We start from the raw sequence: 22,065 nt of genomic DNA on the forward strand, positions 1-22,065 counted from the left end.
AAGTTCATTGGTTGACAGTGTGAATGTTGTTTCTGTGGTTTCTTTTCAAAGTGTGCAGCAAAAAAGAACAGAGGCCAGTCGTGTCGGTAAGAGACTACTTTAGCCATGAAGTGAATGTGTCACGCTGACATGTGCAGGCAAACAGATCTCATTTTACACTTCAAAAAGTAAAAAGCCTGTGTGTGTTTGGGGGGTTGGGGGGGGGGGTATTGCATGTTTTTGGGAAATATGAAGACACAAATGTGTATAATGACATGGGTATGACATAGGTATTACAAGGAGAGGGTGAAATATGAGCCAAGCCAAAATACATTGGCCAAGTCCCCATTTTTTAAAATGCTTATAAATCATACAGGATGAGTTTTTTTAGAAAGTAAAAATGCAGAATGTTTCCTGTAAATGTTTATATATATTTGATGTTTCCTGTAAATGTTTATAAAAATTATGATACACTTTAAAAAGCTGAAAATGTATCCGCTGACGTTCACCACAACAACTCTCGCTCTGCAATGATCAGTTTCTTCCTGCCTCTCATACAACAGGAAACGATGCAGCTCGTCTCTGACACCTAGAGTCACATCCTCTCCTCATATGGACAGAGTCTGAGTCTGTGGTTGAAGGTTTGATAGTGTGATAGTGGTGTATAAAGGGCCCAAAATGATCATGTTTTTTTATGAATGAAATCCAAATTTAATCTATTAGTGGGCAAAAAATACATTATTTCTGTGAACACAACGGAAGTGCTTATCTCTTTGATCTGGTGTCTGGGTTGTGTGTGTAGTATTTTATGATGGCTTGGATACATTTACATTAACTTTGCAACAATATCTGCACATGAAATGTATTTAAGGCTCTTTAAGGGAACCAGCTGAGATATTTTGCTGTGGACGTATACTTTTTACAAGTATATCATTAAAAGCTTGTGAAACATATTATTATTAAATATGCATTTCATAGCCATCCTGGTTCACTGCTTGGAAGAAGATTTTTCAGATTATGTTTAGTTTAATTATTAAAGTGCTGCACTATTTATTTAAGAGCCTTTAAAATTGAAATTCTGAAATGTTGTGTCTGCCTGTGTTTTCTGCATCAATATGAAAAGATTTATGTTTGGTCATGTCATATTGCAGTGCAAAATTATTCCTTTTGTCTCTGTCCTTGGTGCTGAATCCACATCCCATTCACTTCTGACTTTAATGGTTTTAAGGCCTAAACAAATGCACACAGTACTGGTTGTCATGGTTTAGATTTAAGTCCCTGAAATGTATGGGGAAACGAGAATTATGTATGTTCAATAATATTTTTTAAATAAATAAAGATGTCATGTCTATTGCTACCTCACCCACAATCAATCCACTGCAAAAGGCCATTTTTCTGTTACATACAGCTGTGAAGAGACTCATTTCCTGTTTTTGTTCTTTTGATACTAACAAAATGATCCGACATTAACCCTGTAAGTACATACAGATGCCAAACATTGCATGACTTTAGTTATAATATGCATTCGGCAGTTTATCAAATGCCATGCAGAACTTTATTGTCTGTCTACAGCGCATAAATAAGCAGGTTTGTTGTTGTTGTTGTTGTAATGGACGGGTAGTCGGGTTTGAACATGTTGTGGTTTTGCTGCAGGTTGCAAGAGGTGTGAGAACAGAAAGATGTGTGAAAGCAGAAACAGAGGACAGGGGTCAGTCTCACTGGAAACGACACAGTGACATATGCTGATCAGCACTCAGATCTGACCCATCTGACAAATATTAAATATAACTCACAACACCAATTTTATCTCCTGTACCTTCAAATGAATCAGAATTCAGTTTTTTTCTCAGCATTTGTGAGATTTAGTTACAGTGAAGGAAATTTGTCTTGCTGCCTGGGTCTGGGATTTTCAGTAAAGCTGTTTTAAAACACTCTACTATGTATCAGATAAAGGTACTTCATTTGTGAAAATAGCTAACTAATTATATGTTAATATTTTAATTATATATAGTTTTCCTTATAACTTCCACATTTTAAATTGAATCACAAACTTCAAAAAGTGCAGTTCACTCCAGCAGGACCAGCTGATTGGCTGTCACGACTGACTGTCACTGAAGTGGTTTTCGCTCAATTCAAAACCCTTCTCAAGTGACCAATGAGCTTTTACAGCCGTAAATAAATCAACCAGAAGTGCATTTGTTTAAAGCAGAGATTGGAGGACACATGGTACGGACAGGCTACCGGTCTTCTTCTATCACGTACCTGGTGTGAAGGGTTTGTGTTAAGCCTATTCGTGTTTAAAATATAAGGATAATTTGAGAAGACCAGTGATCATGAGATATTATTTAATAATTTTGTTCTTCTCAACATCAGGTAAACATACTTTTTTAAACCATCTTAGTCCTACTTCTTCTTTAAATCTTTCCTATTTAACAGAACTCTGTCTATTAAATGTACTTGCTTTATTTCGCAGTCTGCTCCTCTGATGTGTCCTATAATGTGGATATTGCTCAGGAAGATGTTAAAGTAGTTCAAGCTGGAGAGGATGTGAATCTTACTTGCAGCTTTTCAAATCTTCTGCAATCAACAACAGCAGCATGGTTTAAACAGACGGATGACGGAAAATCTTTACAAATTGTGTCTTTCAACCACCATCAACAACCCAGTTGGAATAAGGACTTTGAGAAAATGAATCGTTTTAATGTTATCAAAGCAGAAGATTATTTTAATCTGACCATTTTACAGACAAAGCCTTCAGACTCGGCCACATATTACTGTGTAGTTTCTTCACATTACAGCATTGGAATGGGTCCGGGCACTAGATTAATTTTTAAAGGTAAGTTTCACTGCTTATTATTTTAGCTTTGTTTGATTTGTGCCATACATTTTTTTTTTGTCCTTACTATTTCTGTTCTTTTTGTCACTTGTCAAGCTGGACACACAACTGTTCATCAGTCTCTGATAGACGCGCTTCATCCAGGGGATTCAGTGGATTTGCAGTGCAGCATCTTCAGTGAGAGTTGTGCTGGAGAACACAGCGTCTACTGCTTCAGACAAAGCTTGGGAGACTCTCAAGGAGTCCTTTACACCAAAGGAGAGAGAAACGGTCAGTGTAAGAACAGCAGTGAGTCTCAAACGCAGAGCTGCGTCTACAATCTCCTCAAGAGCAACATCAGTCACTCTGATGCTGGGATTTACTACTGCGCTGTGGCCGCGTGTGGACAGATACTGCTTGGAAAAGGAACTGAAATAAATATAAGAGGTAAGGTTTTTGTTGGGATATTTGATTTTGCCACTCAGGAGGATCATTTAAATCATATATTGGTGGAAATAATACCAATGCAGACTATAAAATGAGTAATATGAATTATGTCTTTAATGTTTGGTCATTTCAGAGAGCGATGCGAATACAATCCTGCTTGTTCTTGGGATTTCAAACATCATATTTTTGACTTTAGCTGTTTTTCTGATCATAAAACTATGCCAGAAGCTGAATAAAGGTAAGGTTTCTTTTTTTTTTAGCACAAATTGATAACACATATACAGTATCTATATAAACATGTTTATGAAAATGCAACAATAGCCACTACAGAAATATTATATTTTGATTGCCTTTTAATCATTTTTTTCGGATTCTTCCACAATCCACAAACCTCAAGAGAGTCGAGTAAGTTTCTATTTTTTTTGTTTGAGATACAAATCATATAATTATTAATTATAATCATACAGTAAGTCTTATCATGAACAGATGATTATGGTAGTGGGTCTCCTTAAGACACTTGACTTTATGTGACATGATCTTTGACGTTTGTTTCTTTTTCTGCTTTATTGTAGGGTGAAGACATTCTGAGTTATGCCGCTCACAATTCTTTCATTGGAAATGAACTCAAAGTGAAGATTTCTCCAGAACATTCTCTCGTGTCATACAGCATCTATAGTGAAAGAGTGCCTATAATCGCAAAACAGAAGTAACAGTTTCCCGTTCAAGCCTAAAGGCTGCATACGTTTATGAGATAAAACTTGCTTTACTGTATATTTTCAGTACTGCTTTATAACACACATATACAGAAAAATTGCCATATTGCAAGTCTTTTTCATACTATTCTGTCATTTCATTACCTTTTTATCATGTTATTTGAGTTTTACATATAGTTGATTGAATGTACATATGGCCATTTATATAGAACGGAAACCAGACCACAGATTTTTGTCTGTAGTTGTTATTTGTAAAATGACAAATCTTTCCCGCAAAAAAAATTAACAATATCATAGCCTCGCATTTCCTCGGATTTCTGTTGTGCAAGTAAATAACCAAAACAACAAAATCTGCCTTATCCCTTATTGTTTCTGTATCTGTATTTATATTTACAGAGTGTTCGGTGTCAGTGACAATGTACTACAGTCATCCAAAAAGACTATTCATTAAGCAAATATGCAATTTCATTTAAATATATTTCCAAATATTTCAACACATTTAACAAAAACTGAAATTAAAACTACTTACGTGTTCTCTATGGATTGCATAACATATTTCATAATTTTTTTGACTATGTGCTAGTATTTTTAAATGCTAAAAAAGTATTTTTTTCGATGTTTTTAACTAACCTGAAGTCATAATAATATCTAAATTATGTTTTTTGAAAAGTAAATATGCAGAAAGTTTTCTGGGTTTTTTTTTTTGTTGCTAGAAAATGCCATTAGCTCAGTATAAACAATCATGCTTACTGAATGTCCTTATAATAATAATAGCAATAGTGTGTGTGTGTGTGCGTGCGTGCGTGCGTGCGTGCGTGCGTGCGTGCGTGCGTGCGTTAATACACAGCAAACACATTCAATTTACTTAAACAATTATCATTATTTTACTATGAAGCCGTAAAATTAATATTTTTGTATAAATGAGTCACCTGTAAAAACTCAGAGCAAACAAATAATCAGGACACTGAAAAACTGGAACGGTTGGACTGTATGAAGTGATGGCTTAAATCTAGCATTCTTTAATGGGGTGTCGGTAACCAAACTGGATTCGATCGGTTCAAAGAAAAGGTTTAATTGTTGGCAGTCTTTGTTGTTCACAACACAGTAGTTCACAGGCTTTACAGCTTTATAGTATGAATGGATGTGTTTGTGTGTGTTTTCTACAAAGAGAAAGGAATAAAGATACAGGTGCTGGTCATATAATTAGAATATCATTAAAAAGTTGATTTATTTCACTAATTTAAAAAAAGTTACAAAAGTGAAAAGGTAAATCTTTGGACCTTATTCACCCCTAAATGGTGCATATTAGTACCTTAAAAGGTACATATCAGTACTTTAGGAGTGCAAATTAGAACCTTAAAGGTTAATATTTCTGTTTTGACAGCAATGCACCTTTTTTTCTGACAGTGTACTCTGCTTACACAAGGCCAGGCCACAGTGCATATTGGCATTATAATATCATATATGCGAATAGCAATTAAAGAGATCACTTACCATTTCTCTAGTGTAACAATTCCACACAAAACTGTCCAGAGCGAACTGTTTGCAATAACCATGCTTTTCCAGCTGAGAAACAGGAAATGTGTCCCCCCGGTGACCGACATTTGAACTGCCTCCTGCTCCTCTCAACCTGCTCAACATTTTTAATTCACAATGAGCTCACATTACACACACACACTGAGTCTCCTATAAGAACAGTGTGTTGTGCTGTGATCCACACATGATCTCATGTGTTGTTTTTTTTGTAGTTTTTTACTACCTATTTTAGGGACTTTGATTACGTTTGCCATAATTAAGGCACTACCTTAAAGTTAAATGAATTTCTTGATAAAGTACAACAACAAACTATATTAATGTTATTATGAAATGTACAAATGGTTTGATCACTTTTGTATAATAATTGTATACCGTTTAAAATGTATTATTCCTTCTTTCACTTTTTTTCTTGTGATGCTATATTCGCAGTAGCATGAACACATTTTTACAAAAATGTTTTACATATAGTATAGATGTATAATAGTCAGGTTTAGGGTTTATTGTCTCGACCTAAACATAAACTTACACAGCTAAATCTATTGTGCACCATTCTCATTAAATAATATGAAATGAAAGAAAGAAAATCTGAAGAAAAAACAGAAAAAGGAAATTGGAATTTTCTTCCAGGACATTAAAAAGTAGAGATGCAGAGAGGCTAGCAATAACACATTTTGAAAGCATGAGATCCCACCCTCCTTTCAGAGCGTCCCCAATGCCACACCTCCACCAAAACACATGAACACACACGGCAGAGTCTGCAAAGCATCAAGAGAGACGGCATTAAATTACCTCATGTCTCAAAGCACATAACATTACAATAATATGAACATTAACAACTTAAAGAGCACTGACCTGTACCACCTGACTGCTGCACATTCATTTCAGCATTGATAGAGTTGACATAAAAACGCACAAATCTGTCTGAGTCTGTGCAGAACGTCACGGGTTGCCAGCTCTTAATTACAGTAATTACGACATGGTGTGAATGCAGCATATGCTCATTGTTTTCGTTTAGGAGGAACTGTAAAAGGCAGCTGCTGTTTGATCTTCATTCTTTTTCAGACTGAATGCAATCATCAGACAAACATTTTCTGGTCCTGAGAATGATTTATGTAAATGTTTTAATATTTAGACCATTTCTATTATTAATTGCTATCAGGTTGTGAAGAGTGTTTCAGCCAGTAACAAAAAGTGTTTTTTGCTTACCCAACATTAGGTTTAAAAGGAGTTTACAGACATTTCCTCAACCCTAAAACACAATACAATCTAATGTGTACTTCAAAATACGGCTAAAATAAAGCTAAAATAAAGCTAAGTGTGCAAATATGGAACAGGCGTGCATACACAAATCATGCATTCATAAATCCATTTGAAATCCATTCATAAGTTATACTTGATCATGCCTGGACATCTGCCAACCACTTGATTCAAAACATTCATTTAATTAAATTCAATTTGTAATTTTACAATAAATTAATTTAACTTTTACATTTTCTTGAAGGCTGATCATCGGTAGACCTACTACAAGCATGCACTTTAATGTGTGTTCCTTAAAAGGTTTGTTTGCATGCTTCTTGCATGCATCTTATTTCCTGCTTTTTTCTGTTAAAATTCATAATGCATTTTTAGTAGCAATAAAACAACATATTAACCAGTTTTCAGGGAGTCCAACGTTATAGTTGCTCAAAATTGGGTGACTACGCGGTAGTATTTATAATATCTTTCTTAATAAATGAGAGATGTTTTTGGAGCAATGGAAAGAAGGTTGAGTTCAATTTTTTTTCTAGCCATTTTGATGTGGCAACGGTGTGTGAGAAAACTTAAGCAGAAAAGTTAAGGTGACAGTGAACATGTGACTCAGTTGACTGAAGCAGAGAACGACTGACACATGGTCTAGTGAACTACCCTTATTCTTTATCATGTGTGATGGTGTGCTCAGTCGTTTGCTTTCTCGGGGGATTTCAAAGCCTCAGGATAATTTTAGAAGACGGCTAATCATGAGATATTACTTCATTCTTTTTCTTTCCTCGTCAATATGTAAATATACCTAAATGTTTGTGCTTTTTAAATTTAAACAACTCACCTGTTTAACACTATATAACACATTCAACTCTAAAGTTATGCTTCATTTTGCAGGCTGCTCCTCTGATGTGTCTCCTAATAATGTGGATGTTGCTCAGGAAGATGTTAAAGTAGTTCGAGCTGGAGAGGATGTGAATCTTACTTGCACCTCTTCAGAGTTTCTGGACTCAACATCATCAGCATGGTTTAAACAGACGGATGACGGAAAATCTTTACAAATTGTGTTTTCATATCGTAGTCAACAACCCAGTCGGAATAAGGACTTTGGGAAAATGAATCGTTTTAATGTTAGCAAAGGAGATAATCATTTTAATCTGACCATTTTAAAGTCAAAGCCTTCAGACTCGGCCACATATTACTGTGTAGTTTCTTCATATGCGAAAATTGGAATGGGTTTGGGCACTAGATTAATTGTCAGAGGTATGTTTTCTTGCTTGTCAGTTTTTGTTTTGTGGGGATTGTGTTGGATTACTTGTGTTTTCTATGAAGTGTCCCTTGTATGTCCCTTTGTCAAGATGCAGCCGTAGCACACACAACTCTTCATCAGTCTCTGACAGACGCGCTTCATCCAGGGGATTCAGTGGATTTGCAGTGCAGCATCTTCAGTGAGAGTTGTGCTGGAGAACACAGCGTCTACTGGTTCAGACAAAGCTTGGGAGACTCTCAAGGAGTCCTTTACACCAAAGGAGAGAGAAACGGTCAGTGTAAGAACAGCAGTGAGTCTCAAACGCAGAGCTGCGTCTACAATCTCCTCAAGAGCAACATCAGTCACTCTGATGCTGGGATTTACTACTGCGCTGTGGCCGCGTGTGGACTACTGTTTGGAAAAGGAACTGAAATAAATATAAGAGGTAAGGTTTTTGTTGAGATATTTGATTTTGCCACTCAGGAGGATCATTTAAATCATATATTGGTGGAAATAATACCAATGCAGACTATAAAATGAGTAATATGAATTATGTCTTTAATGTTTGATCATTTCAGAGAGCGATGCGAATACAACCCTGCTGGTTTTTGGGATTTCAAACATCATATTTTTGACTTTAGCTGTTTTTCTGACCATACAACTATGCCAGAATCTGAATAAAGGTAAGGTTTCTTTTTAGCACAAATTGATAACACATATACAGTTTTTATATAAACCCGCTTGTGAAAATGCAACAATTGCCACTACAGAAATATAATATTTGATTACCTTTTTGATTTTTTTTTTTTATTCACCCACAATCCACAAATCTCAAGAGAGTCAAGTAAGTTTCTATTTTTATGTTTAAGATTCAAATATTAATTAGAAGCATACAGTCTTATCATGAACAGATGATTATGGTAGTGGGTTTCCTCAAGACACTTGACTTTATGTGACATGATCTTTGACGTTTGTTTCTTTTTCTGCTTTATTGTAGGGTGAAGACATTCTGAGTTATGCCGCTCACAATTCTTTCATTGGAAATGGACTCAAAGTGAAGATTTCTCCAGAACATTCTCTCGTGTCATACAGCATCTATAGTGAAAGAGTGCCTATAATCGCAAAACAGAAGTAACAGTTTCCCGCTCAAGCCTAAAGGCTGCATACGTTTATGAGATAAAACTTGCTTTACTGTATATTTTCAGTACTGCTTTATAACACACATATACAGAAAAATTGCCATATTGCAAGTCTTTTTCACACTATTCTGTCATTTCATTACCTTTTTATCATGTTATTTGAGTTTTACATATAGTTGATTGAATGTACATATGCCCATTTATATAGAACGGAAACCAGACCACAGATTTTTGTCTGTAGTTGATTTGTAAAATGATGCATGCTCTGTGATATCTATACTTGCCTTTAATTTTTTTCCGCAAAAAATTAACAATATAACAGCAGTAGCCTCGCATTTCTGTTGTGCAAGTAAATAAACAAAACATTAAACAAAATCTGCTTTATCCCTTATTGTTTCTGTATCTGTATATTTATATTTAATGCATGTTCGGCGTCAGTAACAATTTATTACAGTTATCAAAACAGACTATTCATTTAGCAAATATGCCATTTTATTAAAAAATATTTCCAAATATTTCAACACATTTAACAAAAACTGAAATAAAAACAACTTACATGTTCTCTATGGATTGCATAACATATTTCATAAATGTTTTGACTTTGTGCCACAGTATTTTTTAAATGCTAAAACAAGTATTTTTCAATGATTTTAACTAACCTGAAGTCATATTAATACCTAAATTATGTTTTTTGAAAAGTAAATATGCAGACATTTTTCTGTTGTGTTTGTTTAGGGGCTAGAAAATGCCATTAGCTCAGTATAAACAATCATTATGCTTACTGGATGTCCAGGAATAGTGTGTGTGTGTGTGTGTGTGTGTGTGTGTGTGTGTGTGTGTGTGTGTGTGTGTGTGTGTGTGTGTGTGTGTGTGTGTGTGTGTGTGTGTGTGTGTGTATACACACAGCAAACACATTCAATTTACTCACACAATTAACATTATTTTTACTATGAATTAAATGAGACAGCTGTAAAAACCTCAGAGCAAACAAATAATCAGGACACTAAAAAAACAAGAAGTAACTTTTACCGTTGTCTGATAGTAGTAGTGGAACGGTTGGACTGTATGAGGTGATGGTTTAAATTTAGCATTCTTTAATGGGGTGTCGGAAACCAAACTGGATTCAATCAGTTCCAAGAAAATATTTATTTGTTGGCAGTCTTTGGCTGTTCACAACACAGTAGTTCACAGGCTTTACTGCTTTATAGTATGAATGGATGTGTACGTGTGTGTTTTCTACAAAGAGAAAGGAATAAAGATATATACAGGTGTTGGTCATATAATTAGAATACCATCAAAAAGTTGATTTATTTCACTAATTCCATTAAAAAAGTGAAACTTGTATATTATATTCATGCATTAAAAACAGACTGATATATTTCAAATGTTTTTGTCTTTTGATTTTGATGATTATAACTGACAACTAAGGAAAATCCCGAATTGAGTATCTGGCAAGACCGCTGGTTCACATGTACCTGGCCATGTGTAAGTACTCTGCTAACACAAGGCCAGGCCACAGTGCATATTGGCATTATAATATCATAAATGCGAATAGCAATTAAAGAGATCACTTACCATTTCTCTAGTGTAACAATTCCACACAAAACTCCAGAATGAACTGTTTGCAATAACCATGCTTTTCCAGCTGAGAAACAGGAAGTGTGTCCCCCGGTGACCGACATTTGAACTGCCTCCTGCTCCTCTCAACCTTTTTGAGTTCACAATGAGCTCACATTACACACAAACACACACACTGTGAGTCTCCTAAAAGAACCGTGTGTTGTGCTGTGATCCACGCATGATCTCGTGTGGTGTTTTTTTTTTTTTTTTTTTTTTTTGCTACCTATTTTAGGACTTCGATTACGTTTGCCATAATTAAGGCACTACCTTAAAGTTAAATGAATTTCTTGATAAAGTACAACAACAACCTATATTAATGCTATTATGAAATGTACAATAAATGGTTTGACCACAGAGACTCTTTTGTATAATAATTGTATACCGTTTAAAATGTATTATTCCTTCTTTCACATTTTCTATATTCGCAGTAGCATGAACACATTTTTTTGGTTTTACAAATAATATAGATGTATAATAGTCAGGTTTAGGGTTTATTGTCTCGATATAAACATAAATGTACACAGCTAAATATTGTGCACCATTTTTATTAACTAATATGAAATGAAAGAATGAAAATTCTTTCGTAAAAAAACGGAAAAGGAAATTGGAATTTTCTTTCAGGACATTAAAAAGTAGAGATGCAGAGAGGCTAGCAATAACACATTTTGAAAGCATGAGATCCCACCCTCCTTTCAGAGCGTCCCCAATGCCACACCTCCACCAAAACACATGAACACACACGGCAGAGTCTGCAAAGCATCAAGAGAGACGGCATTAAATTACCTCATGTCTCAAAGCACATAACATTACAATAATATGAACATTAACAACTTAAAGAGCACTGACCTGTACCACCTGACTGCTGCACATTCATTTCAGCATTGATAGAGTTGACATAGAAACGCACAAATCTGTCTGAGTCTGTGCAGAACGTCACGGGTTGCCAGCTCTTAATTACAGTAATTACGACATGGTGTGAATGCAGCATATGCTCATTGTTTTCGTTTAGGAGGAACTGTAAAAGGAACCTGCTGTTTGATCTTCATTCTTTTTCAGACTGAATGCAATCATCAGACAAACATTTTCTGGTCCTGAGAATGATTTATGTAAATGTTTTAATATTTAGACCATTTCTATTATTAATTGCTATCAGGTTGTGAAGAGTGTTTCAGCCAGTAACAAAAAGTGTTTTTTGCTTACCCAACATTAGGTTTAAAAGGAGTTTACAGACATTTCCTCAACCCTAAAACACAATACAATCTAATGCGTACTTCAAAATACAGCTAAAATAAAGCTAAAATAAAGCTAAGTGTGCAAATATGGAACAGGCGTGCATACACAAATCATGCATTCATAAATCCATTTGAAATCCATTCATAAGTTATACTTGATCATGCCTGGACATCTGCCAACCACTTGATTCAAAACATTCATTTAATTAAATTCAATTTGTAATTTTACAATAAATTAATTTAACTTTTACATTTTCTTGAAGGCTGATCATCGGTAGACCTACTACAAGCATGCACTTTAATGTGTGTTCCTTAAAAGGTTTGTTTGCATGCTTCTTGCATGCATCTTATTTCCTGCTTTTTTCTGTTAAAATTCATAATGCATTTTTAGTAGCAATAAAACAACATATTAACCAGTTTTCAGGGAGTCCAACGTTATAGTTGCTCAAAATTGGGTGACTACGCGGTAGTATTTATAATATCTTTCTTAATAAATGAGAGATGTTTTTGGAGCAATGGAAAGAAGGTTGAGTTCAATTTTTTTTTCTAGCCATTTTGATGTGGCAACGGTGTGTGAGAAAACTTAAGCAGAAAAGTTAAGGTGACAGTGAACATGTGACTCAGTTGACTGAAGCAGAGAACGACTGACACATGGTCTAGTGAACTACCCTTATTCTTTATCATGTGTGATGGTGTGCTCAGTCGTTTGCTTTCTCGGGGGATTTCAAAGCCTCAGGATAATTTTAGAAGACGGCTGATCATGAGATATTACTTCATTCTTTTTCTTTCCTCGTCAATATGTAAATATACCTAAATGTTTGTGCTTTTTAAATTTAAACAACTCACCTGTTTAACACTATATAACACATTCAACTCTAAAGTTATGCTTTATTTTGCAGGCTGCTCCTCTGATGTGTCTCCTAATAATGTGGATGTTGCTCAGGAAGATGTTAAAGTAGTTCGAGCTGGAGAGGATGTGAATCTTACTTGCACCTCTTCAGAGTTTCTGGACTCAACATCATCAGCATGGTTTAAACAGACGGATGATGGAAAATCTTTACAAATTGTGTTTTCATATCGTAATCAACAACCCAGTTGGAATAAGGACTTTGAGAAAATGAATCGTTTTAATGTTATCAAAGGAGATGATCATTTTAATCTGACCATTTTAAAGTCAAAGCCTTCAGACTCGGCCACATATTACTGTGTAGTTTCTTCATATGCGAAAATTGGAATGGGAGTGGGCACTAGATTAATTGTCAGAGGTATGTTTTCTAGCTTGTCAGTTTTTGTTTTGTGGGGATTGTGTTGGATGACTTGTGTTTTCTATGAAGTGTCCCTTGTATGTCCCTTTGTCAAGATGCAGCCGTAGCACACACAACTCTTCATCAGTCTCTGACAGACGCGCTTCATCCAGGGGATTCAGTGGATTTGCAGTGCAGCATCTTCAGTGAGAGTTGTGCTGGAGAACACAGCGTCTACTGGTTCAGACAAAGCTTGGGAGACTCTCAAGGAGTCCTTTACACCAAAGGAGAGAGAAACGGTCAGTGTAAGAACAGCAGTGAGTCTCAAACGCAGAGCTGCGTCTACAATCTCCTCAAGAGCAACATCAGTCACTCTGATGCTGGGATTTACTACTGCGCTGTGGCCGCGTGTGGACAGATACTGTTTGGAAAAGGAACTGAAATACAATTCAAAGGTAAGGAGAAAAGTTTAACATCTTTGGCTTGATCTTTGCTCTCTGAAAAAGCATTTGATAAAGTGCATGATACTGAACTGATCTAATGAATATATAAAAGGTTATCTAAGCAATTAAATTTGTGTCATTTTATTAATTTAGATGGGAATCAGACTCTTATTGCTCTTGGAATTTCAAACATCATATTTTTGGCTCTTGTTGTTTTTATGGGAATAAAACTATGCAGGAGTCAGAATAAAGGTAAGACTTTCTTAACAAGATTCATTTATTATGGTAATGGAAATACTAACTAAAATTTAAAAACAAAACAGCCATTTATAATTACAACAATTTCTTAATTTCCCAAAGTGCCCGCACCTCAAGAGAATCAAGTAAGTACACAATTATCTTTTGGTGTATATTATGCCACATCATGCGTATTTTTTTCCTCTCATAATTGGAGTTTCTTTTCTCTCTTGATATCAGAATGAAGACAGCATGAATTATGCATCCATTAGTTTTGGTCAGAAACCTCTGAACACTAGAAGGACCAAATCAAAGATCATTGAGGATCAGTCTCTGTACGCTCAGGTCAGATCACAGCCGTGACATCCAGAGGTTTAGATGAGTGTTTAACTGCTTTAATGTTTTCATCATCATCTTAGAACTACATATTTGAGGTCAATATAATTTGGTTAAATCATGTTTTTGTTGTCTGTTTTATGAATAATTTTTGCCCCATGAACTGTACAGCACTTTGTTTTTAATGTGATTAATTTAATTGAACTTGAACTTGAATCTATAATGCCTGTAAGGATCGTGTCCTTTATTTCAAGCATATACATGTTATTTAATTGTTAAAATAAAGTGCTCTGAAAGTGTTTTGTTATCTAAAATAACAGTAGATTACCATGTCATCAAAATATGGATTGCATCATAGTGTCCATATTTGAATCTATGGTACATGGTATATATGTACTGTGTTTTATTAAAGAGTTAGGCTGTATACATTTGTTTGGCATAATAAGGATAAGGAAAGTGTGTTTGTGTGCTCATTCATTTTTTTGAGAATTAATGAATGTATGTTGTTAGACTTATTTTTTAGAACTTACAGTACATGGGGCAACTTTTTTAAGCAATGTTGCAGAGCGATGTTGCTTGGGTACTTTCCCATTGAGAGTGGGCACAAAAAATAGATATATCTGGATACTTTAGATCGGTTGTGGGCCCTGTGTCTCACATTACCTTTGCTGTTATAAAATGTTCCATTTTACAGTTTCCTTATGAATCACGTGTGTGTATATGCTATGCTTCATTTGCATCTACTAAATGAATAGCCTGTTTATGTGTTGCTTTCAACTCAAATGATGGATCCTGATGCATGTATAAGGTATAGTTTTCTCAATTATTATATATTTTTTTATTTTATTTTTTTTACAGTGTAGTTAGTTAGTCTTTAACAAGAATTGTTTAAAGAGGAATTTGCCGAATGCTTACTTTAACACATGGTCTCTACTGCCAACTAGTGGTTGAATATTATTGGTATGACATCTGGGCAGAGTTTAGGTTAAAAAAAAAAGTATGCCCTTCCCTCACTAACTTTTCTTCGTCTCATTAGGCTCATCTGAGATGTCCCTCGCATGATAATTTAAGTGAGAGCATGAGGCTTCAGTGAAGGGAGTAAAAAGAGCAGTTATGGACACTTCTCTCTTCTCGTATCGGATCAGACACCTACAAGATCAAAGCTGGCTATCGCGGGATTTACACTCATGTGCTGTGTTGCTAATAAACTGGATGTAAATTAAGTTCTGTTGCTTTCATATGAAAATAAATGCATTGAACAATACACCCAAAGTACTTGTTATTTAATTCCATCCAAAATACATAGCCCTAGATACATCTTTATAGATTTGAGATAGATTTTGGAGTTTGATATGGGATAAGGCAGATAAACTGTTATTTCTACTGATTCACATTTGGTCATATTATTTTGTAGCAACCACAGTTTTCCAGAAAGAGAAACACAAAGATGAATCCTGCTACTTATGTGATCCTTTTTCACAGCATCGTCATCAAGCCCAGAACCATCAACGCCATCAGATTCTAGGTTGATGATGACACCCAGCAAGATACTCAATGCTCCCAAAAGTATTGTGAGCCAAAAGCAAGTTTATGGTAAAGCAGCTGCACCAAAAAGTCTCTACGATAGGCCCACAATGCTTTTGGGCACTGTAGCCCTGGTTGCTTAGAAAACGCAACCCAGATCATTTTATTTATTGCAGTCAAGATTTACTCATTGATTACGAAATCTTCACAAATGAACACAACTTTTAATAATTTTGAAGGATAAATACAATTGTCAGAAGTCAAAAACTAAACGTAGGTTATAAACTAACTACAGCACAGTCACATGTTGTCCCCGTCACTAAGCTTGGCTGCGAAAGAAATACTCGTTCTATCCTTCATGGCCCAGGAAAACGAGGACACATCTGTAGGCCCCATTCAAAGGTGAGCCTTCATCACACCACTGGGACACATTCAATTACTGAATGAAGCTTTAGGAGGATGCAGCCTCTGAATTGAGATGCAGTTTTTGTGTGTTCACTATAAGAGGTGCATGGGTTGACTAAACTTACTCCATGCCATACTTTTGGAATTAGCATACTCCTAGTAAGCAAAGTTTGGGTTAACAATCATTTCGAATATACTCCAGGGTTTCTACTGATACAAAGCCATATGCTAATCGCTGAAGTAACCCTTTAACTGAGAGTTCAAGGTATATGTGACGGTAAGATAGCCTTGCTTTTTGAATAATCCCCCAATCTGTGTATCTTCCAAACATTTGTTTTGTAAAACATTTTTTTATTATTATTTAATATTGAAAGCAGAAATCTACAAAATGGCACCTCTTTTAGAAACTGCAGACAGGTTTAGAAACTGCAGTCCGAAAAGTAATTATTTACATAAATATTCCGTCATTTCCTGTTTGGAATACGATTTTTTTTCTGAATTATGTCAAGTATAGAAGTGCTTTAAAAAGCATTCAGTTGCCTTCTAGTTGGTGAGACAAGTCTGTGGAAAACCTTAAATGTTTTCTGCTTACCATTCAGATAAAAAAGAATGTAGAAAAGCACTTGTCAGAGGCACAAAACTTCTTTTAGTTTTAGGTAAGTGCCTTTTAGCACTAGAATCCAGCACATCCGGATTAATATGTTCAACATTCACTAGTTTTTCTCAAAGAGAAGCTTCAAAATAAGATCTAGCATCTTGCAACATGACATCATGACATCATGACTTTGTGTAAACATACACGGCACTTTCTAAACCCAAGTGGTGTGTTATCTGTACGCATTTTGAACTATACGCAGAGAGCTCAAAATGCATAGAGTATGTCTACGCTGTGTGATTCCGCATGCATGTCTACGCCGAAATCAACCATTATGTGTGTGTGTGTGTGTGTGTGTGTGTGTGTGTGTGTGTGTGTGTGTGTGTGTGTGTGTGTGTGTGTGTGTGTGTGTGTGTGTGTGTGTGTGTTCACAATGTAAAGGGATTTATAAACGTACTAAATTATGTTTTTTTGAAAATAAGAAAAAAAAAGGATGTTTCTTGTGATGGGTAGGTTTAGGGATCCGGGTTGGGTGTAGGCAATCATTACTGTGATTGACATGGCCAATGAAATGTTAAAAATCGGTTGCAGGGCATTTCCGCTGAACTGGTTTGGGGGGGGGGGGGGGGAATCATGCATATGGAAGGGGAAATTACATCATACCTAGTGTGCCTTGATAAACTGCAATTGGTCGATGAAGCGCTACCAGGAACGCCCAATAAGCTCAATAGGCCCAAGCCGAAGCTGGACCTTTCTCAAATCCATAGCCATTACATTGAGGGGGATAACATTAGTCCCCTTGAATATTTAAAAATGGCCAAATTGTTCCCCTCAGTATTTGATATTCTTGATTCTGCTCTGCTGTACTCTGTTTCACACCACTCTGCTTGTTGCTAGCATGATACAAGTAAAATGTTACGTTTTTAGTTTGGTCTGTGCAATAACGTTCGTTTTAGGGAAGGAAGGAGGCGGGAACCGGCGAACATTCAACAACTTTAATCAAATAAACAAAATGTAAGTAATGCGGGCAGCCCCTCACGGACGACTCCCCACACACACATAACAAAACATAAACAATACATAACATAAATCCAGGCCTGGTTGTCTCTCGTCCTTTACTGGTATAGCTTGTCCTTATATGCCTGTCTCCCAAATGAGAGGACTCGAGGCCGGTGTGTCTCGCAGGTGACGCTCTTTCGCAATCACGTCCCCCGTCTCGCTCGCTCGTCCCAATGTCTCTCGCTCGTCCACCTCGCCACAGTCTGCCTCAGCGGTCTAAAGCTGCATTCTCATGGGGCATCGGCATCAATGCTTCTCATTTACTTTGAATGACTGACGTTATGCGTTGCCGAAACTGAATTGTAAGTTCCATTGTGTCATGTCACTGGTGTTCAGAGGATCCTGGGGCATATGGCATTCGCAGCCGCGGTCACACCCCTCCCATTGCTTCATAATAGACTGTTTCAGCGCTGGCTTCACAGCTGAATCCCGAGATGAGCATGGCAACACAGCACGCATTGGCCTGGTATCACCCTGGACGGACAACACTGCAGCCATTGCATCCATCAAACATCAGCATGGTCTACACTCCCATTGCAAGTCACAACTTGTCTAACATCTCCTCCTCTGGAGTCAGAAGCTCAATCATGCAGCCGGAAAGCTCTCACGACAGGCCACACTCCTGGGAGAATAGTGTAGTGATTTTTACTTTTGTCCACCCAAGGACACTAAGTAAGAGAGTGATTGGTACTCACGTCACCGCTGACGTTGTGAATTTGGATCACACGTCACTTAAGGTGTGGTTATGAGTACATCAGATGACCACCTTCCCCCCTGTTAGTTTGGGACACTAGTCAAGGTCTTTTACCTTGGCTGTATGAGAACACTCCGCACAGGAGGCTGCCCAGTCATTTATAATGAATGAAAAGGGGGGAGAGTTGGTCAGCTGATTTATCTGAAAGATTGGTGAGATTTCTAACTTGTAGAGCCTTTTCTGCTTTATCAGCACAAGGAAGACACAATTGTAATAAAATAGATTTTATTAACAAAAGATAAACAGAACAATTAACACAACTACTAAATGAATACAATGAATGATAAAGGAATAAAGTGCGTAAAATGCATAAAATACATGTGAGTAAGCTAAGTGTGGCTATAGAAGAGTTACGTTATCTTATGGAAAGATAAACTGTTGTTTCTCTGAAATTAAGGTGAAGAACCTTATTATGTATCAAACAAATAAATGAAAGATTATTTGTTATTAACTAGCATCAGTTATATTACCTCTAATGTAAATTAGAAAATCATATACTGATAATATACAACAATGCCAAGGTCTCTAGAAAGAGGTTTGGATAAGTGATATTTACGTTCCACGTGGTTGAGTAAGCAGTCCGATGGTGATGACTTCTTCCAATGGTTTTGCTGGGAGACAGTGCATTGAAGAAAGGAGCGGGAGTCTGTTTCAACAGCCTTGAACACGAAGGTCTGTGGGATGCTGATCTCCTGTGGCACCAAAGGGTCCTAAAATCTGGAACACGCAGATGAGGCCCTGAAGTAGGTGCAGAAGGTCCTTAACCTGGAACACGCAGACGAAGGAACCTTGAAGTGAAGGTTTGCTCTCCTGAGCTTAACCTTGTTGCAAATGTCTCTGTGTGTCTTCTGTCTCTTTGGACCAGACACTCAGAAGTTGGTCAATCTGCTCTGGTCTCTTTAGCATGGAGACTCTGGACGTGCTGTAGTCGTCTCACTGGACTAAAACTCTGAACGTAGTGTTGGTTAATGTCTCTTTCCTCACAGGCTGGAGGCTCAGAACGTTGTCGTATCTGTTGCTGCCTCACAAGCTGTAGATTCAGATCCTCGGATCTTGTGTTGTCTCTCTGGTTAAACCAGAGGCTCAGGACTTGGTTGCTCTGTCACAGTCTAATCCTCAGCGGACAGACTCAGAACATGGTGAGTTGTTTGTCTCTCGCGTGGAGGAGACTCAGAACCTGGTTGCTCTGTCACAGTCTAATCCTCGGCAGACAGACTCAGAACTTGGTGAACTGTTTGTCTCTCGCGTGGAGAAGACTCAGAACTTGGTTGCTCTGTCACAGTCTAATCCTCAGTGGACAGACTCAGAAATTGGTGAACTGTTTGTCTCTCGCGTGGAGGAGACTCAGAACTTGGTTGCTCTGTCACAGTCTAATCCTCAGTGGACAGACTCAGAACAAGGAGTGTCTATTGAAAGGGTACCTTTATCCTTTTCCGAATGGGAGGAGATTGCAATTTGGCGCTTCTCCATTCCAGTGTTGCTATTGGCTGCTGGCATCAGAGAGGTGTGAGCACACAGTGTGGCCCACCCTTCTATCCCCTGTGGAACTCATTTGCATACTGTACGCAGTTAGAATTCTTAAAAGTGTCTTTAAAGTTCATCAATGCATTTCTCACTTTCCAAACCACCATCAGAATACCCTTGGCAATATACTAAACACATAGACACCAAACATGATGGAAAAAGATGGAACTGTCATGTGTTCATTCATTTGTTCATTAACAGCTGAATTTGTGGAAGATGTTGCATTACAAATAGCTGTCACTGAGAATACTTATTTCTCTGAATAAGTATGAGATGGATATGTGTAGTTTACATCAGTCTTAAGGTTTCCAAACATAGTTGTGAATGGATTTGGATGGATCAGTTTTGGTCTTTCTTTGTTTCACCCACTACTGCTGAAGTCCTGAGGAATGTTTATGGCCGTCACAAATCAGGTCATTAGGGATCCATCTTTAGATGGGTGAAGGGCAGAAACTGCATGTGGACCAATGAGAAATCCTGTCCTTCCTGGGCTTGGTACTAGAGGTCTTCTTCTTGCCCTCAAAGAGGTGTCTGGATGTTGTCCAAGCATCTTTATCTGATGGGTTGGACATCTTGTTTGTGCTAGTCCAACAAGATCCAATCAAAATGGAGCAAACCTTTGTCCACTGTTATGGGCAAAGAGGGGCCCGGCCATAAACTGGGCCCTGGAATTCTGCTGTCCACTACATACCCCCCTGATCGTCTTGATCGAGGACCTGAAGTCGTTGATCTGGGCGATGCACTGAAAGGGAACAGCAGGAACAAAACACACACACCTCACCTCTCCCTTTTAACCAATGGCATTGGAAATAAAATTTGGCTCAATATGTTCTTTACAGAGTTAAATGAGCCAAATGAAAGGTTTGGTAGAATAATTTCTAAACAGGTTAGAAGCTTTCTAGAGAAGGTATCTATGTGTGGATGAAAATTGCATTTCCTAAATTTAGCTTAAACAGTTTAGAATATCAAAAGAGTATTCGTTGTGAGAGTAAACACTTGAAATGTTAGATCAGATTTAGCAGGAAACCAATTATTTAAATGTCTAGATTGACATAATTTGGTATAGCACTATCCAAGCTGTAAGCTTAGTGCACCTGCTTGGTTTACTTGCATTGCCTGATTAACAGAATCCTCAACTAGTTCACCTGGTACCACCAATGACAAGATTTTATCTTTCATCGCCTTATCAGGAGCAAAGCTCACAAGTAATAATTGCATTATTATACAGACTAATTAATGGGTGTAGTCAAGTTGTATGACATCCATTATCTTGGCTATGCTAGAAGCTCAAGCAGCTGTATGTTGACCAGTACTGGGGGTTGGGAATTTGATTGCTCTGCCTGACGTTTGCAGCTTCCTCTGGAAGGCTGTACCACAGGTCTAATCCATTATCTCTTATTTTTGGAGGTCTCCTATAAGAAAGTTTGAATGGCTGGAATAGAGAACAAATTATCTAACCCTAGCTGCGATCTGCAATATTTTACTGTACGAGTGGCCAGTGAATTAGTTGATCGTAAATATCATAGGAGGTTTTGACCCCCCTTTCATGACATTCAAAGGGATTGTCATGGGCATGCAAAATCATAACCTTGCGATTTTTAGATATTGACTGAAAAGTAAACTGAAGCAAAACTAAAATGGAAATTTATGAACCCTTCTTAGGCTGAAGTTGAAGTTTAAAAGGTAACAGGGACTTGGTGTCTGCTGAATCTGAAAGACCCTGTTCAGTTATGGGCTACTGCTTTCTCCCCTGACTCTTGTTCTCAGTCTGAGATGTTAGGTGGAGGGGGAGGGCCCTGACCTGATCATGATTAGAAGACCAAGTCTCTGTCAGTGGAGTGGTACTCCTCTGACTTGAGGTCTTTGAGGGCTTTAAGAAGTATGTGCTGGATTTCTGCTAAGTTCTCAGCATCCTTACGTTCAGTCCCTCTAGACTTCCAATTCTGACTTCTCTGTTTTTGGTCGTTCTCAGAGT

The 22,065-nt window shown here is 37.1% G+C and overlaps 2 protein-coding genes across 2 annotated transcripts; both read left to right on the forward strand.

The window, feature by feature from the left end:
* The first annotated feature begins 254 nt into the window (after positions 1-254).
* LOC137064164 (uncharacterized) lies at positions 255-8,980 on the forward strand. The gene is made up of 7 exons (XM_067435795.1): positions 255-258; positions 2,453-2,815; positions 2,912-3,241; positions 3,375-3,479; positions 7,627-7,992; positions 8,088-8,423; positions 8,976-8,980. The coding sequence occupies exons 1-7, from the start codon at positions 255-257 to the stop codon at positions 8,978-8,980; spliced, it is 1,509 nt and encodes a 502-aa protein (XP_067291896.1).
* A 3,636-nt stretch (positions 8,981-12,616) lies between these two features.
* Positions 12,617-15,493, forward strand: LOC137077620 (uncharacterized). Its single transcript, XM_067445253.1, has 6 exons — positions 12,617-13,234; positions 13,330-13,668; positions 13,810-13,908; positions 14,017-14,039; positions 14,134-14,238; positions 15,266-15,493. Exons 1-6 carry the CDS (start codon positions 12,784-12,786, stop codon positions 15,320-15,322), a joined length of 1,074 nt encoding a protein of 357 aa, XP_067301354.1. The 5' UTR covers positions 12,617-12,783; the 3' UTR covers positions 15,323-15,493.
* The last annotated feature ends 6,572 nt before the right edge of the window (positions 15,494-22,065 follow it).

This window comes from Pseudorasbora parva, chromosome 1 (genome assembly GCF_024679245.1).
Source record: "Pseudorasbora parva isolate DD20220531a chromosome 1, ASM2467924v1, whole genome shotgun sequence".
Taxonomy (NCBI): Eukaryota; Metazoa; Chordata; class Actinopteri; order Cypriniformes; family Gobionidae; genus Pseudorasbora; species Pseudorasbora parva.

Bases quoted from the DNA above. Each gene is read 5' to 3' on its own strand.
- LOC137077620 (XM_067445253.1), top strand. From the start codon at position 12,784: ATGTTTGTGCTTTTTAAATTTAAACAACTCACCTGTTTAACACTATAT. The intron at 13,235-13,329 runs GTATGTTTTCTA...CCCTTTGTCAAG, and splicing joins CACTAGATTAATTGTCAGAG to ATGCAGCCGTAGCACACACA. The intron at 14,239-15,265 runs GTCAGATCACAG...TCGTCTCATTAG, and splicing joins ATCAGTCTCTGTACGCTCAG to GCTCATCTGAGATGTCCCTC.
- LOC137064164 (XM_067435795.1), top strand. The intron at 3,242-3,374 runs GTAAGGTTTTTG...TGGTCATTTCAG, and splicing joins AACTGAAATAAATATAAGAG to AGAGCGATGCGAATACAATC. The intron at 3,480-7,626 runs GTAAGGTTTCTT...TTCATTTTGCAG, and splicing joins ATGCCAGAAGCTGAATAAAG to GCTGCTCCTCTGATGTGTCT.